At 48.5% G+C, this 14533-nt stretch overlaps 1 protein-coding gene across 2 annotated transcripts; it reads left to right on the top strand.

The window, feature by feature from the left end:
• The first annotated feature begins 3 nt into the window (after positions 1-3).
• TMEM120B (transmembrane protein 120B) lies at positions 4-14265 on the top strand. 2 transcript variants are annotated; one of them, XM_080559476.1, is made up of 12 exons: positions 4-206; positions 3087-3205; positions 4799-4915; positions 5887-5946; positions 6540-6635; positions 7674-7763; positions 9779-9844; positions 10703-10764; positions 11019-11111; positions 11549-11613; positions 11781-11849; positions 12815-14265. In XM_080559476.1, exons 1-12 carry the CDS (start codon positions 138-140, stop codon positions 12926-12928), a joined length of 1020 nt encoding a protein of 339 aa, XP_080415602.1. In that variant the 5' UTR covers positions 4-137; the 3' UTR covers positions 12929-14265. The 2 variants fall into 2 exon arrangements, with proteins under 2 accessions (XP_080415602.1, XP_080415603.1); XM_080559477.1 differs by having other exon boundaries at positions 11781-11853.
• The last annotated feature ends 268 nt before the right edge of the window (positions 14266-14533 follow it).

The following is a 14533-nucleotide window of genomic DNA, read 5'->3' as shown; positions in this document are numbered from 1 at the left end:
TGACGTCAGGGGCGCGCGTGGCCCTCGCGGCTCCGGCTGCGGGCTCGCGCCGCCGCCCCCCCCTCCCCCCCCCCCCCCCCGGCGGCAGAGCTCGCGCCGCCTTGCAGCCGGTCCCCTGCGCCGCATTGCACCGCGCCATGAGGGTGCAGCTGGAGCGCTGCTGCGGCGAGTGGCGGGAGCTGGAGGAGGAGTTCCGGCAGCTCCAGGTGAGGCGCGCGCCGAGGGGCTGGGCGGCGGGGATGGCCCCTGAGGGGCGGGGGCGGGGGGCGCCGTGAGCCCGGCGCTGAGGTGGCAGCGCCACCCGTGTCCCCCCCCCCAAGCATGTCGGCCCCTCACGTCCCCTCACGTCTCACACAGGCATCCTCAAAGCAATCCCCAAACCCCAGCGGCTGCGGCGTGGCCGCCGGTCTCTGCGGGGCCGCCAAACGCGCCGCCGGGCTCCAGGGTCGAGCGGGTTTCTCGGTTAAAAGTCAGTCAGGGGGCGTGGGGGCGGCGGCCGAGAGGGCGCGGAGATGGGGCTCGGCTGTGGGAAAGCCTGCGGCATCCTCCTCCTGAGGGCCGCCGGGCTCCTGGCGGAGCGAAGCTCAGCGAAACGCCGGCGGTTTGTGCCCTCCTGTCAGCAGCGGGACGGGGAGGTGGCGGTGCGAGGTGCCGGGGTCCCACAGACCGAGCAGGGCTGGCGGGGTCCGAGCGCCTCAGGGCTCGCGGTGCGGGCTTGGGTCCGACTGCAGGCTTCGGAGGACGGCTCTGCGCTCGAATCAAACCGCGACGTGTGGAGCACGAAACCCGGCTCTTCAGTGAGACGCCTCAGCATCCCGTCACGCTCAGGGTGCTCTGGGTGACCGCGCTGAGTTGTGTGGGTCAGGGGCTGCGGCTCCCTTCTCCCACAGAGGAGGACCTCGGGCTCTGCCGTTAGCTCCCGTCTCCGACGCACCGCCTGGCTCGGCGTGAGGTGCCGGGGCTGCGCGTGTGTTTCTGGAGAGGTTTGGGTCGCCGGGACAGCGCCTCGCCTCTGGAGCAGCAGCCTGAGGAAGAGCTCGGGGCTGTGGGGCGTTGTGGTTCTGGGGCAGGGCCGGCTACGGCTTCGTAACCCTGGCTGCGGCCCCTGCGTGCTGTGGGAAAAAGCCAGTTGCCCTGCAATGACTTATTAATTGAACCCTACATATGAACACATAAAACAGATTTTGATTAGGGAACTTAGACCTGCGAGGGCTCCCTGCGAATGTGGCTTAAATCCTGCAGGCAAACGAGGCTGTTGACCGCAAGCAGTTGACCGTTGCGAGCGCAATGGAAAACAGACCTCAGCGTCCCCGCAGAAAGCGCGAGGCAGCGGCGGTGGTGTCGGATGTGCCTGCCCTCAGTCTGCGGGCAAACCGGGCAGTCACGGCCCAGACTCTGCAAAACTTGTACGTAGGAGTGCAGGGATGGTTCTGATGTCCCGTCCTGGGGAGCTTCTAGATTTGGGGCAAAAATACCTCTCTATCCCTGGTACACGGGACCTTTGTTTTTCAAGGCACGATGCTTCCTAAGTGGAAAGAGCTGTGGCCACGCCTGACCCTCCAGGAAGGTATTTGACCTGTGGATTGTCTGCGTTAGCAGAAAGACAGCTCCCTGCGCTGCCAGCGGGTCCCCTTTGTGTGCAGTCACTTGATGAATAAATAACTTCATTAGCAACTGTTATGTTGTTCTAGATACTAGCATCACTTTTAAATCATTATCCTGATGTTTTGGGCTAGTGGTAGAGTTCACCAGTTCTCAACTTGCTTGTTTGCATTTCCAATAAATACTTGAGCTTTTTCGGCGAAGAGCTTCTTACCCCCTTTTAGCAGCCTTTCCAAGGACACCGTTGCGTGACATCCAGAGAAGCAGAAGGAGTTGCTGGGCGATCCAGTGAGCCCCAGAGCTCTCAGCAGAACCAAACCAATCCTGCGGTGATGGGCGCTGCGGTGCCTCGACGTGGTTAGGTTGGTTAGTAAGGTTTTCAAATGGGATAGTGGAGCTCGTTTTATATCGCTCCTGTAAATAGTGAACAGCCAGGTCCTAACGAGGAGGAGAGAGAAGATATGTTTTGTGTGGCTTTAGCACTGTGTTTATGCCTAAGGAGAACTGGCAGCAATTTTCCGTGGTGTTACCTGAGATGTGCTGGTAGATAAAGCAAATGGCTATTTAACCCCTCCGTTCCCTCCTCGACACTGACTCTGCAAACTGTCTTCTGAGTTATAGCTCTTAAAAAGAATATTTTTCTCCTTAAACCAGGGCTAATGTTGAACTTCCACGTGATGATAAGGGGTCTGGCTCGCAGAGGGCCCTGATGCAAACCACCGCATGCCCAGCCAGGCGCCGAACTTGTACGGGTTTGTTCGTGGTGTGGAATCTTCCGTGTGGGCTTTATTTGCTAAAGAAGTCCTTGTGCACCTCCCTGCTGTGTTGGAGCGGGTTGAACGCAGGGTCCTGGACCATTTGCATCCTTTTCTGTGCTGGGCGAGCTGTGGCATGGTTTCGGATGTGCTGGACGAAGCAGTGGGCTGTGCTGGAGCAGCAAGTCGTGGGGCTTGGGGTGGCCGCAGTGGCCAGGAGGCTTCTCTAAATGCCCAGGTCGTGTTTTGCGGTCACTTTTGTAATTTATTTATTTTTCTTCCCCCTCTGGGTCCTCATCTCCTTTCCTCTTTTCTTCCAGATTGAATCTGGCTGCGAAATCAGAGTTCCTGAACTGCGATTTCTCCCCCCGTTTGCTGGGGATGGATGGGATCAAACATCTGCTTTGTTACAGGGTGGGCTGGGAACAAGAAAGTCCCAGGTGGGGAAAGCTTGGTAGCAAGAGGAAATGAGATGAATGCTGAGAAGATGCTCTCTCTTTTGCAAGAACTTTTGTTAGTGTCCCTTTAAGCCGTGCTGGTTTGGTATCACCCCTTGGTTGTCTGCCTGAGGGATTGGAGGCTGCTGTAATGGGTTGACAGGGGAAACCCCTCCCTGGGTGCCTGTTGACTCCCAAAAAAACAGGGCTTGCTTCCCTCACATGTGAGGACCCAACGCCGTCCGTAACCCAGAAGGGCTCTTCCTACCAAACCTCGCTTCTTCTCCTGCAGGAAACGCACAAAGTTTACAGGCAGAAACTGGAGGAAGTCACCAGCTTGCAGACGGCCTGCAGCAGCTCCATACACCGGCAGAAGAAGACGTTAAGGGATCTGAAGCACAGCCTGCAACGGTAAGGGGAGGTCTGAAGGGGGGAGGAGGCAGGACTGGAATGTTTCTGCTTCCCAAAGGGCAGAAATGTTTGAGTTTTTAGCGGTTTAATATGTAGTCTGCGTCGCAGTGGCAATTCTGCGCCATATAAATCTTGAGTCACTTCCATTTATTGCAGCCAGGTAAAATGTTTGTGACCACATGAGAGATCGAGTCCTATAAATAAAGAAGACCCAGTTAAATCGTTGAGGGAGGCTGAATGGGTTTGCACGCCTGCAGTAGGTGCAGTACTCTGTGGGACCGTGCTGCTTTTGGTCTGTGCGTTTTGCCGGGTGAGCAAAGCCTTCCTCCATCCGCTGTGCTGGCAGGGCAGCGTCAGTCCTTGAACCTGCAGGTGTAACTTATCCCCGGGCGGATTTACAGCAGGGACTGTGTCCCTCTGTGAGGCTGCTCGCCAGGAGCCACCAGCTCAGTTCCTTGGTACAGACCTCAAACACCACAGCTTGCTAACCTCCCTGTGCTAGCCCCTCGCTCTCTCTTTTACATGGGTAAAGCTGCAATGTGCAAGTAAATCATCAGCTGTGCGTTTTGTTACATCCTGAAGCGTTTTATGCCTCAAGAGCTGCGGCCTCAATGAAAACTTTTGCTGGGCTGGGCCTGGCCAAGACTTCTAAACATCCCCTGGATCCTAAGCCTTGTGGGGTTATGGGGGATAACTTTGGGGTCTCCAGGGGGGTGCTGGGGTGGGCACAGGCTGATGCCTCTGCTCTCCGCAGTCTTTTTTGTGTGTTGTGCGTGATGGTGGTGTCTGCAGGCAGTTTGGGGGTTTTGGAGGGCTGGTTGCCACAAACATAGCTTGTAAATCCCTTCTCTGCAGGTAGAACAGCAGCGGTGAAAGGGAGGGTCATGCAGAGCCCTCCCCTTGCCCAGCACTGCCCAGCTGCACCCCCGCCCCTCCTAAAATGCCTGATTTCAGCAGAGCGAGAGCAGCAAGAAAAGCAAATTGGAGGTCCCTTCCCCCACCTGCTGTCCTCTGTCCAAGCTGCCATTGACTGTGTGGGGGCTCCATCAACCTTTCAGTTTAAATCAGTTTGACATCCTTTCAGTGGCGGCTCAGAAGGATGCGTGAGGTCTTTTTTGTCTTGTTTTTAGAGGCTGTACAGTGAGCTTTTGTCCTTCATGAGGAGTTTATGGGGTCTGGGCGTAGAGGCTTTTCATCTCCAAAGGGAGCCCAGCTCAGTTTGGGTGCTGTAAGGGCAGTGCCTGAAACCGCACGCAAACTTTCCGAAGTGGAAGGTGCTCCTACAAAAATGGCACAATGTGCCTGAAGAGCTCCCAGTGGAAGGGGTACAGAGTGCTGACACTGAGCTGAGGTGAAAGAAGCTGGCTTGTACACCAGGCAGGTGAAATAACTCACAATGACACAAAACAGGCAGCGAAATAAAATCAGGGCTAAGCCAGATGTTGCTGTGGAAAAACAGGAGAGAAGTGCACAGTGGCATAAATTTACAGTTAGCTTTTTAACAGCATGAACTTTATGACAAAGTCCTTTTCCCTTAAATAAAAAGGAGGTAAAAAATACAAAGGGGAGGATCTTGTTTCTGTGTTTTTGCAGGTGCAAGCCCAGAGCTACTCCTGAAGAATTTGCTCTCATACAGCAGATCAGCACCCAGATCAAAGAGAGGCAAAATGCCTTCTTTGACATGGAAGCCTACTTGCCAAAGAAGAACGGGTAAGTGCTTTGCCAGGAGAGGCACGCACTCCAGGAAAGCTGATCTTTGAGTGTTCACAGCGGTGTTGTTCCCACAGGATAATGTGCATGCTGAAGAAATACATGTACAACTGGATTAGTCATAAATCTCTTGCTGAGCTGCTGTCAGTTGTACACAGAATTCATGAGCTGGAAGTGTATGTAAATGTGCTGTGCGTAGGCACAGGTTTTCTTGTTAAAATAGTAGTTAAATCTGCATCCGTGAGAGCTCATGGAATTCACTGTTCCAGTGACATTTTCCTGTGCTAGTTTTTTAAAGACAGTCAGTATGAAATTTCCCCCCTCTTTCATTTATTTAATTTTCCTTCCTCCCAAATAGTGCTTTCAACTGACTTAAAATTTGTGCTTTGCTTTAAGTGGGGTTGCTGGGATGTATTTTGTGCAGTTGTCAAGGGCTGTGCAACCCTGGCGGTCAGGAGATGCTGATGCGGAGTAAACCGAGCCAAGTGACTTGATTTCTACCCTTGATTTGTTTCCTTTCCCCTTCCCAAGTCTGCTGCTTCTGTGTCTGCGTGGTGAGATGAGCGTTTTGGGTGGAAATGCTCTGGGGTGGGGAACTGATGTGAAATCAAGAAGCTGGTAAAAGGTGCTGAGCATTGCGGGTGGAGCGCTCTGCCAGAAACTTTTCTTCCAGTTTCTCCACGTTATTTTTATTTTCTGATAGCATATAATAATTATCTCACCCTCAGACCATAGCATGGAAGAGGGACCAGGAAAAGAAACCTTTTCTCTACCTTCTTGGAAATGCTGACTGAACTTTCTGCATTTAAATCTTCTTTGGTGGTCTGTATTTCCAGTTTGCTTTAATTAAAAACCTACAGCAAAATGCATCTCGGGCAGCTAAAATGATCTCTTAAGCCCTGATCTGTGTCAGCTGTGGTGTTCAGAGCAAACAGCCTTACGTGGGTCTGCTCTTGGTTTTTGTCTTCCAGTTTGTACTTAAATCTCGTGCTGGGAAACGTGAATGTAACCCTCCTGAGTAACCAAGCAAAGTAAGTGAGCGGTTCCATACAGGCGCGCTGGGGGCTAGCAGGGGGTGTATGCTGCAGTCCGGAGACAGGAATGGTTTTCTCTTAGACCTGATCCAAGGTCATCTGTCAGGATCGGGTAAATCAGACCGAGACAGGCCAAGCTAAAGCTTCCTTTAGCTCCAGTTTTGTCCCTTGTTCACTTTTAAGCCCAGCCAGGGCTGTTGCCTTAGTTGTAAGGGAGTTTCAGCTGGGTTTTGCAACAAAAAATCATAGTGAGTTCCAGGCAAACAGGGCTCCAGAAAATGGAGATTTTTCTTTTATATAAATCTGAGAAATAACGAGAGCTGCTGCTGCTTAACCTGGCAACCCGGAAACCAGCTCTTAGCGACTGAAGCTGTTGAGTTGTTTTGCAGCATCACGGTCATGCAGGTGAAATGCTGCTTTTCATCACTGCTAGCTGATTTTCTAAATGTTTCAAGTAAAATCTCTTGTCTTTTGGTTTGGGATGTGGATTTGTATCTGGTTTGAAAAGAAGCGAAGCCACATTCAGTAAAACCTCCGTTTACACCCACGTGATGCGTGACATTCCCTGCTCTGTGCTTTTTTCCTTCCAGGTTCGCCTACAAAGATGAGTATGAGAAGTTCAAACTTTATCTCACAATCATCTTGTTACTCGGGGCTGTGGCCTGCAGGTTTATTCTTCACTACAGGTAAGCTTGTATTTTTTACTTTCAACTAAGTGTTTTGAATACAAATGTGCTGGTTTAGAAGCTGATTCATTTGAACTAATTGCCAGAGACCAGGAGATGGGTGCAGGCTGTATTTGGGCTTTGAATAGTTGTGGTTCCCCAGCAGGGGAGCTTCTGTACCTGTTTTTCAGTGCAGGCAGGACCTGTATTTTAGCTACTTGCTTTTTCTTGATTAACATTTTAGGAGTTTGTTATAACCAATAGAAATCACAACATGATAGTCCTGATCTGTTGTTTTTCTGGTGTTGCACTGTGCTTGGGAAAGTGTGGTTTGTTTTGTTTGCGGGTTGTCCCAGGTAGGTACCAGCACCGTGCTGTAGCTCTGGGGTTGCAAACACCACACAAGAGAGCATTTCCCTCAAATGGTTAGACCAGAAATGTAATCTTTAGGTCACAATAATGCATCACCAGCAAGCCTCCACTATTCAGTTTTGCTTAAAAACCAGCCAGGTCTTTTAGCTGGACCCTTCCATCGACGTCTCTGTGGATCGTACCAGGGACTGGTGCTGATGTATGGAGGCTGCCCCAAATCCCTGTGGCTTCAGGGGGCTGCAGTGGCAAAATAAAGACACTTTTACCCCCAGAGTGTAATACTCTCCTGTTCTTTTAGTTGATTGGATTTATAGAGATCTCATCGAATCTCCTCATTGAATTAGCCTGGAAATGCTTCTCTAAATTGGATCATCTGGTGCTTCCATGGTGTTTTCTCTCCTTCAGAAGGAATTAATGTCATCTCTGCATACCTGCTTATCGGCTAAAGCTCTGCAGCGTTATATCATTGGGCACTTCCCGGGGTAAAGGACCCTCAGCTTGGCAGCAGTGCCAATACCTGCGGCTCTGCACGTGGATTAGAGATTCCCAGGATAGGGGCTTTGTGTCCGTGACCTCACTTGGGCAGGCTTTCATCCTCCCAAGGGAAGGGAGGGAAAATAGGGATTTTCAAATGTGTCTCTGTAATTAACAGGATTTCTTTTTACTGTGCTTTTTTCTTTTTAACAGGGTGACAGATGAAGTGTTTAACTTTCTGTTAGTGTGGTATTACTGCACGCTGACGATACGGGAAAGTATTCTTATTAGCAATGGATCAAGGTACTGTGCCAACTCCAAAAACTATTTAAAGCATGAAACGTCCATAAAATTAAAACAAGCAACAAAAGCAGATTCAATTTGGTGCCGAAGCCCAGCAAATCTGAGATGTTGATTCCTCTCTGCAGGGTCTGTTGTCCCTGTTCCTCTCCCCAGCTTCTTCTAAGGGCAGATGTGGCCATCTGGGGCTTGTGTAGGGAGGAGAAGGCACAGTTTCTGCAAGTCTGTAATTTCTTGGTCTGGGGTGTTGGATGTTTTTGATAGCTACGGGTTAGTTGTAGATGTGATCTGGGATGTAATTATATGTGTTTTCAGTGACGCGACCAACCCAGATGCTGACTTTGTACCTTCTCGTGTCTGTAGTGGTACCTGTATGTGTGCTGGTATGCTGGCATATGCTCGTGAGAAAAAGGGAGCAGGAGCTGAGTCACTGTCTGGTTCATGCCATGCGGCCAGCGTGATTGCTCTGCGGGTCACTGCGGCGTGTCCTGAAGCATTTGACTAAATTACAGTTGTGTCAAAGGAAAATTGGTGGCCAAGAGGAAATAATTGTATAAAGAGCTGGGAACACAAGTAGAGCGTTGGGAGAAGTAAACTGAAAGGTGATCCTTGCTCCAACCCCTAATTTCTTGTGACACCTTTAGCAGGAGTATCCTAAACTACCCCTCTTCTATCTGGATTTTATTTCGATTATCAGATTTTCCAGTGTCCTGTTCCTCTTGCATTTTGGCACTGAGCTTGCCGCTTGTGCAGCTATGGGGTTACCAAGCGCACCCTGAGCAAGAGAATGCAGGAAGGAGAAGTTCATCTTTTTGTCTAGGACTTTTACCTGATCAGTTCCATAGCCCCGCATGCAGCTGTTGAGGAGCTGGGCTGCTCCCCTGCAGGGCTGCCTGCCAGAGAAGGCTGGCACTGGTGATGGTGCGAGGACCGCTTGGTGTGCGAACCCTTCTCAGGGCGTGGGTGAGCCCAGAGAAGTTACAGGAAAAATCAAAACGAAGCAAACCTCAAGCCGGCTCTTCCTGCTCCGGCTGCAGTTGTCTTTCTGGTGCTGTCATCCCTTCCCTCCTCCCAAAGCCCTTGGAGCAGTAGGAATTTCAGGGCGTCCTCTGACTTCCCAGCACCCTGGGAAGCTCTGAGCAGCCTGGGGAGGGAGTCCTTGTCCTGGCTGTGGAGGGCGATAACTCATCCTGCTTCTGCTGTGCCTCTTTTACTCTGGGGGAGCTTGAAGAAGTTGCTTAAATTTGCACTTGCGTAGCTTGACCTGGAGTCTTGTCATAGATTTAAGCAATAACCTGAAGGTTGTGTCCCTGCTTTTCATCATCCAGATGGGCTGGCACAGGGCGTGGGTAAACCCCAGCAATCGCCACTTCTCTTCCCAGGCGTGAGTCTGCATGCAGGCTTGCTGCTGGGCGAGTGGCTGCTGCTGCAACACTTGCAGCTTCCCTGTTGCATTAATTAATGAGGCTTCTGACGTGTCTCACTCGCAGTGCATGTGCCTAGTACCAGTCCTAGGGAGCAGCTGTGACGGAGACGGGGTGGCAGCAGCCAGCGTGCTCCATCCAGCCCGTGGCATTTGCAAAAGAAAATTATTTCTGTCCAGTTTGCTGGGGTTACAGCTAGCCACTAACAATGAGTGAGGCATCTCCCCGCTGACCACGGAGCTTGAGGCTGTGCAGGGCGTGTGAGAGCTGAACACGGCGAGCTCTGTGAGGTGCAAAGGAAAAGTTTGCAAGGATGGGAAGTGGCTTGCCTGTGTGCAGCAGAGAAACCTCTGGTTGATGTGGGCAGTGTGGGCTGCCTCGACTGCCCCTGCTTGTCATCGGGTAACAAACTCCTGCTGTCCCTTCTTGGTTTCTTGGCAAGTCCTTTGTTGCCACCACCTTAGTTTTTGTTCGTTTGATTTGGGCCATCTATTTATCCATGCTCCAGTCAGGATTATTTTTTGTCTTTAAAGCCAGACCTAAATAGCTAAAATTCATGTTTTCTGTCTAACTGCCGTATTTTTTTCTGTTCAGGATCAAAGGCTGGTGGGTGTCTCATCACTATGTCTCCACGTTCCTGTCTGGAGTAATGTTAACGTGGTGAGTTTGCCTTCTCCTGCTCACGGTGCTTTAAGATGTGTGCGTCATCCGAGCATATTAATCCAGTGTGACCACATAGCTGTGTCTGCCCAGGCACATAGCAAAGCATCAAACTTGTCTGATGGTACGGATGTTTTCAGTGATAAATACAACACTCTGCAAGTTTGTTTTTACACAGCTGGTTTAAAAAAAAAGTCTCCAAATTTCTATTTCTGTATAAACTGAGTAAAACAAGCAGCATTTCTCTTTAGAGAGGGAGAGTGACGCAAAATGAATTGTTTGGTGCCTTATCACCCAGATTACAAACCAACTATAAAGCAAAAAAAGCAAGTTACATTCCAGCGTGGTGGTGGTGGTGAAAGAACACAGCAGCGCACCCTGTGTGTGGTTCCTGTATGACCCACTTCAGCTTTGTTTGGCGTGAACTGATTAGTTAGTAAGTAAGAATTGTTTTGAAACAACGTGTTTTTGTCCTGAATCTCTAAGGAGATCATACAGTCACTGCGGCAAAAGGTCTGTGTCCTGAACTATTGTTGAGATAAGGAGCACAAGCACCCCTGCTCCACTGCTTTAATTCATAACGTGGACGCTGCTGAATGGCTTTGATTGCTGCCTGGAGGAAACTGCAATAGGCAAATCAATAAGAGGGGGCAGCCTAATCAATCACACCATTTGCTGCCTGCCAGAGCGGCGATGTGCGGCTGTAGCACCCTTTCTGGACTCCGGCTGGGGTGGAGCGGGCTGGGCACCAGCTGCTTATTTCATCTTCTAATGGGATTCTTGGCTGACAAGGGGATGGGCGCTGCATTGTATGCTTTTCGTCAAATAAATAGACTTCCTTTTGTATTTTGCTTTCAGGCCAGATGGACTCATGTATCAAATGTTTCGCAGTCAATTTTTAGCATTTTCAATATTTCAGAGTGAGTATATCCTACCTTGGTATTTCATGGGATAAAATCGTTTTCTACCTGGTACGCTTAGAAGAAAACAGATCTGCTTCCTAAATACTGGAGTATTACACTGTGCAACTATAAACAGTATCATACAGCAAATATATAATGTACAAGCATAAACAATAATTAAATACTATTGGATTAAATATATCAAACTATTTTAATAATGTTTCTAATACTTCTGAATAGCCAGTGCAATGATGCTTTCATTTATTCCCTAGGTTGTGTTCAGTTCCTACAATATTATTATCAAAGGGGCTGCCTTTATAGACTCCGTGCTTTGGGGGAGAGAAACCACTTGGACCTTACTGTAGGTGAGGTTGTCTGCGATGCTTTGTTCGCAAAATTGCGTTATGTCAGACAGAAGGGGCAGGTTTGGGAGGCAGTGATACCGAGATGGCTTTGTGGCCTTCAGAGATTTCAGATTTGTTATCCCCCTGCCCTGCTGCCTCTGGTACAAAGGCAGGAATGGTGGCAAGTCTTTTATCATCCTCCTTGGGTCCTGTGGGGTGGAAATGGAGTTCTCTGATCTCCATCAACTCTTGAGAGCATTAGGATGGTTGTGTTGTTCATCGCCATCTTCATCTTCCTCCCATTACCACACCTTCAAGTTTTTATTTTAACCTAGCTGATTATCGCTGAGCAGTAGAGGAATAATCCGTATGGGGCGGTCTGGTTGTGACGAGCTGCAGCTTGGGATGCGTCCTGGCTTGTCTGTGCTAACTCCCTCTCTTCTGTTAACATTTTGCAGAAGGATTTCAGTCCTGGATGTGGCGGGGGCTGACGTTTCTCCTTCCATTCTTGTTCTTTGGGCATGTAAGTTGGGCTGTTCTGTTCCTTCCTCTGCCATGCGGGGCCTGGGGAGGGTGTGCTGGTGGTGCTGCGGTTGTAGTACGGTAACAAGGTGCTTCAGATCACACATACCTGTGCCAAACAATTCTAAATTTTTGCTGGTAATTAAATTGCTTCTTTTTCTTTTTTAGTTCTGGCAGCTATATAATGCAATCACACTTTTTGGATTGTCAAGGCATAAGGAGTGCAAAGAATGGCAGGTGGGTGTTGGTTCTGCTCAGAAAAAACACACAGCAGGGGAAGAGGGGGTGCTTTAACCACATCCTTAAAAATGCTTGGCTATCTGACCCCATCGAAGTATCTCAGGATGATGTGGCACAGAGCCTATACAAGAGAATTCTAAATAATTGTGAAAAACTGTATGGAAACTTGCACCCATGGGTGACCACACAAAATGAAAAGCAGAAAGTGTAGGGGAAAGAACATTCATTTGGGTAAATATCTCACCATGTTTTTCATGTACACGGGCATTTAACAGCAGTGGCTACGGAGTTGGTGGCTCTTTTTTATGGTTAAACCATGGGTTACATGCTTAAAAACAAGGTAGCAAAAGTAAGAAGACAATGAATCAGTTCAAAAATATATTATCTACTTTACAGCCCCAGTGTTAGGGAACCTTCCACTTCTTTTCTTAGTTGCTGTCACCCATCAAACACGTCTATCCATTTTCCAACTATCCAGTTACTTCTGTAGAGCCAGGCTGATCACAGATGATGGTGCGTTTGACCATGTCACATCCGTAGTGGTGCAGATAATCTTTATTTTGGTCACATCCTGCTGTAGCTTGCATACTCACTTTGTCACATAATGCTAATCCAATAGATCGGATTTAATAATTTGATTCTCCTGTCTGTAAGAGTCCAGATGTTGAATGAAAATAATTTAAAAAATGAACCATGTTGTAATATTAAAAAGCAGTAAATGCTACTTAATCGTGATAAAGCATACTTCCCATTTAACTCAGAACTAGATGCGCGGGTTTGTGTTTGTCTCCAATCTTCTTTCCTGGTGTGATAATAGATCCTTGGACTTGCTAACCAGACCCCATCAGAGCCTGCTTAAATGTGGAAACAGTATCCCTGCCCCAATTCATCTGACCCTTAACACTCCTTTTTTTTTTTTCTTTTAACCTTTTTTGTTTGTTTTCTCTTCCCCCCTTCCTCAGGTTTGTGTGTTGGCTTTCACGTTTCTGCTGCTCTTCCTCGGGAACTTCCTCACTACTCTCAAAGTGGTGCACACGAAGTTGCAGAAGAACAAAGACAAAATGAAGAAGCTGTGAACCTACCAGGGTGTGCTGGATGCCAACACGGGAACTTGGTGTCCCAGCGCCTGCAGCAGGCGCTCGGCGTTGGACGGCGCCTCCTGAACCTCTGCTACGCTGTGAACGGACTTGGAAGGACTCGTCTGTCCCCATGCTTGGTGAAGGATGTGGACTCTTCCAGCACAGACTCAGTATTAAGCAAGCATGGCTCTCCAGTCTGCAGTCCTGCTATTTATGTATATTTAATACAAAACGTGTTTGCATTTGGTTTTTCTGTGTGTGTATATATAGCAGCATGCACCTGCCTGGCAAAAAGCCAGCACTGGGAGAATGTGGGATTTACTGTAATTCCAGTCCTGGAATGATATTTAACACTTTCCAGTTTTATTATTTAAACTCTGGGTATTGGATTTTTAAAGCTTTATGAACACTCCAGGTTGCTCAGTAATACAGACTGAATGCTGTTTTCAAAAGCATTTGTTTAAAGCATATTTTCAGTGGCAATACTAACCTATGTGTACTGTGAAAAAAAGCCCATCTCTGTACCATACTGCTGCTATATACACTTTTAAAAAGCTATTTAAAAAAGAGAAGTCCTCTTAAACAAGCAAGCAAAAACGGTTGTGAAATGGCAGGAAAGTCTGCTAGCCCTCTTCCAGGGAGATCAGGTAATCTGCCCAAGCCTGGAAAACACCTAAAAATAAACCGTAATTTGCAGCTGCTTTATCCCCTTTTTAATAACCAACACGCTGCCCTTTGAGTTGTTCTTCTGAGACAGCGTTTTTTTTGAAAATGGTCTTGATCAGTGGCAGTAAGTGCAGTTGCACTTCAGTTCCCATTTTCGGTACTTCTTTGCTCCCAGTGCCATTCTGGAAAGGTGAAGAGAGGCTAAGCAGAAGTATGAAATGCTTCCTTCAAATACTGTACTTGTACCAAGCGTTAAGAGAATGTAAACACTTGTTTGGAAGGACAGCTGAGGAGAAATACTGACTCCCATCCCACTGAACTCCTTCTGCTTCTTGAACTTAGTTGAATAAGCTTGTTTTGGGTGCTTTAACATCTGCACCTCTGAAGCCCAGCTGCAGTATTGTGAGCTGCTTTATGCAGCCCGTTTCTCAGCTATGCTGGCTTCCCTGGAGCTAGCACAAGGCCCAGACTGGGCGAAGGGCTTTGGCAGGGTGAGCTGAAAACTACGTCCTTCTCCCACTAAGTGTGCTCATGAAGAAATACATATGCACTATATACTTTAAATGGTTTCATTAGTTATTTTGTTGCTGCGAGGCTAGCAAAATTACCTTTACAGTGTCTGTCCTGTGGGCATGAACAATAAATTGCCGTTTGCATATTTTGAACAACTTTCACGCTAGCTGGGCTGTATCTTGCTACATTAACTTTTGACTTCTGCATACCATTTGTTGATTTTTTTCTTTGTCTTTGAACTCTCTATTTATGAAATGTAAATTATTTTATTTTGAGAGCAATGCTGCATCCTGCTGGATCTGAGCAGTGGACCTGGTACTCCAGGGGTGAGGGAGCTCTGCACATGGCAAGTAACTTGAATTCTGCAGCATGAGAGACTCAGATTGTAAAAGCAAGGAAAGATTCCAGCCGTGGAGCTGAGGG

This window comes from Anser brachyrhynchus, assembly GCF_964034855.1.
Source record: "Anser brachyrhynchus genome assembly, chromosome: 17".
Lineage (NCBI taxonomy): Eukaryota > Metazoa > Chordata > Aves > Anseriformes > Anatidae > Anser > Anser brachyrhynchus.
Note: the sequence above shows the minus strand (reverse complement) of the source record. Positions and strands in the feature narration are given on the sequence as shown.

Excerpts from the sequence above, each read along its gene's own strand:
- TMEM120B (XM_080559477.1), top strand. The coding sequence starts at position 138 with ATGAGGGTGCAGCTGGAGCGCTGCTGCGGCGAGTGGCGGGAGCTGGAG. Across the intron at positions 3,206-4,798 it reads CTGAAGCACAGCCTGCAACG|GTGCAAGCCCAGAGCTACTC; the intron begins GTAAGGGGAGGT and ends GTGTTTTTGCAG. Across the intron at positions 7,764-9,778 it reads CTTATTAGCAATGGATCAAG|GATCAAAGGCTGGTGGGTGT; the intron begins GTACTGTGCCAA and ends TTTTCTGTTCAG.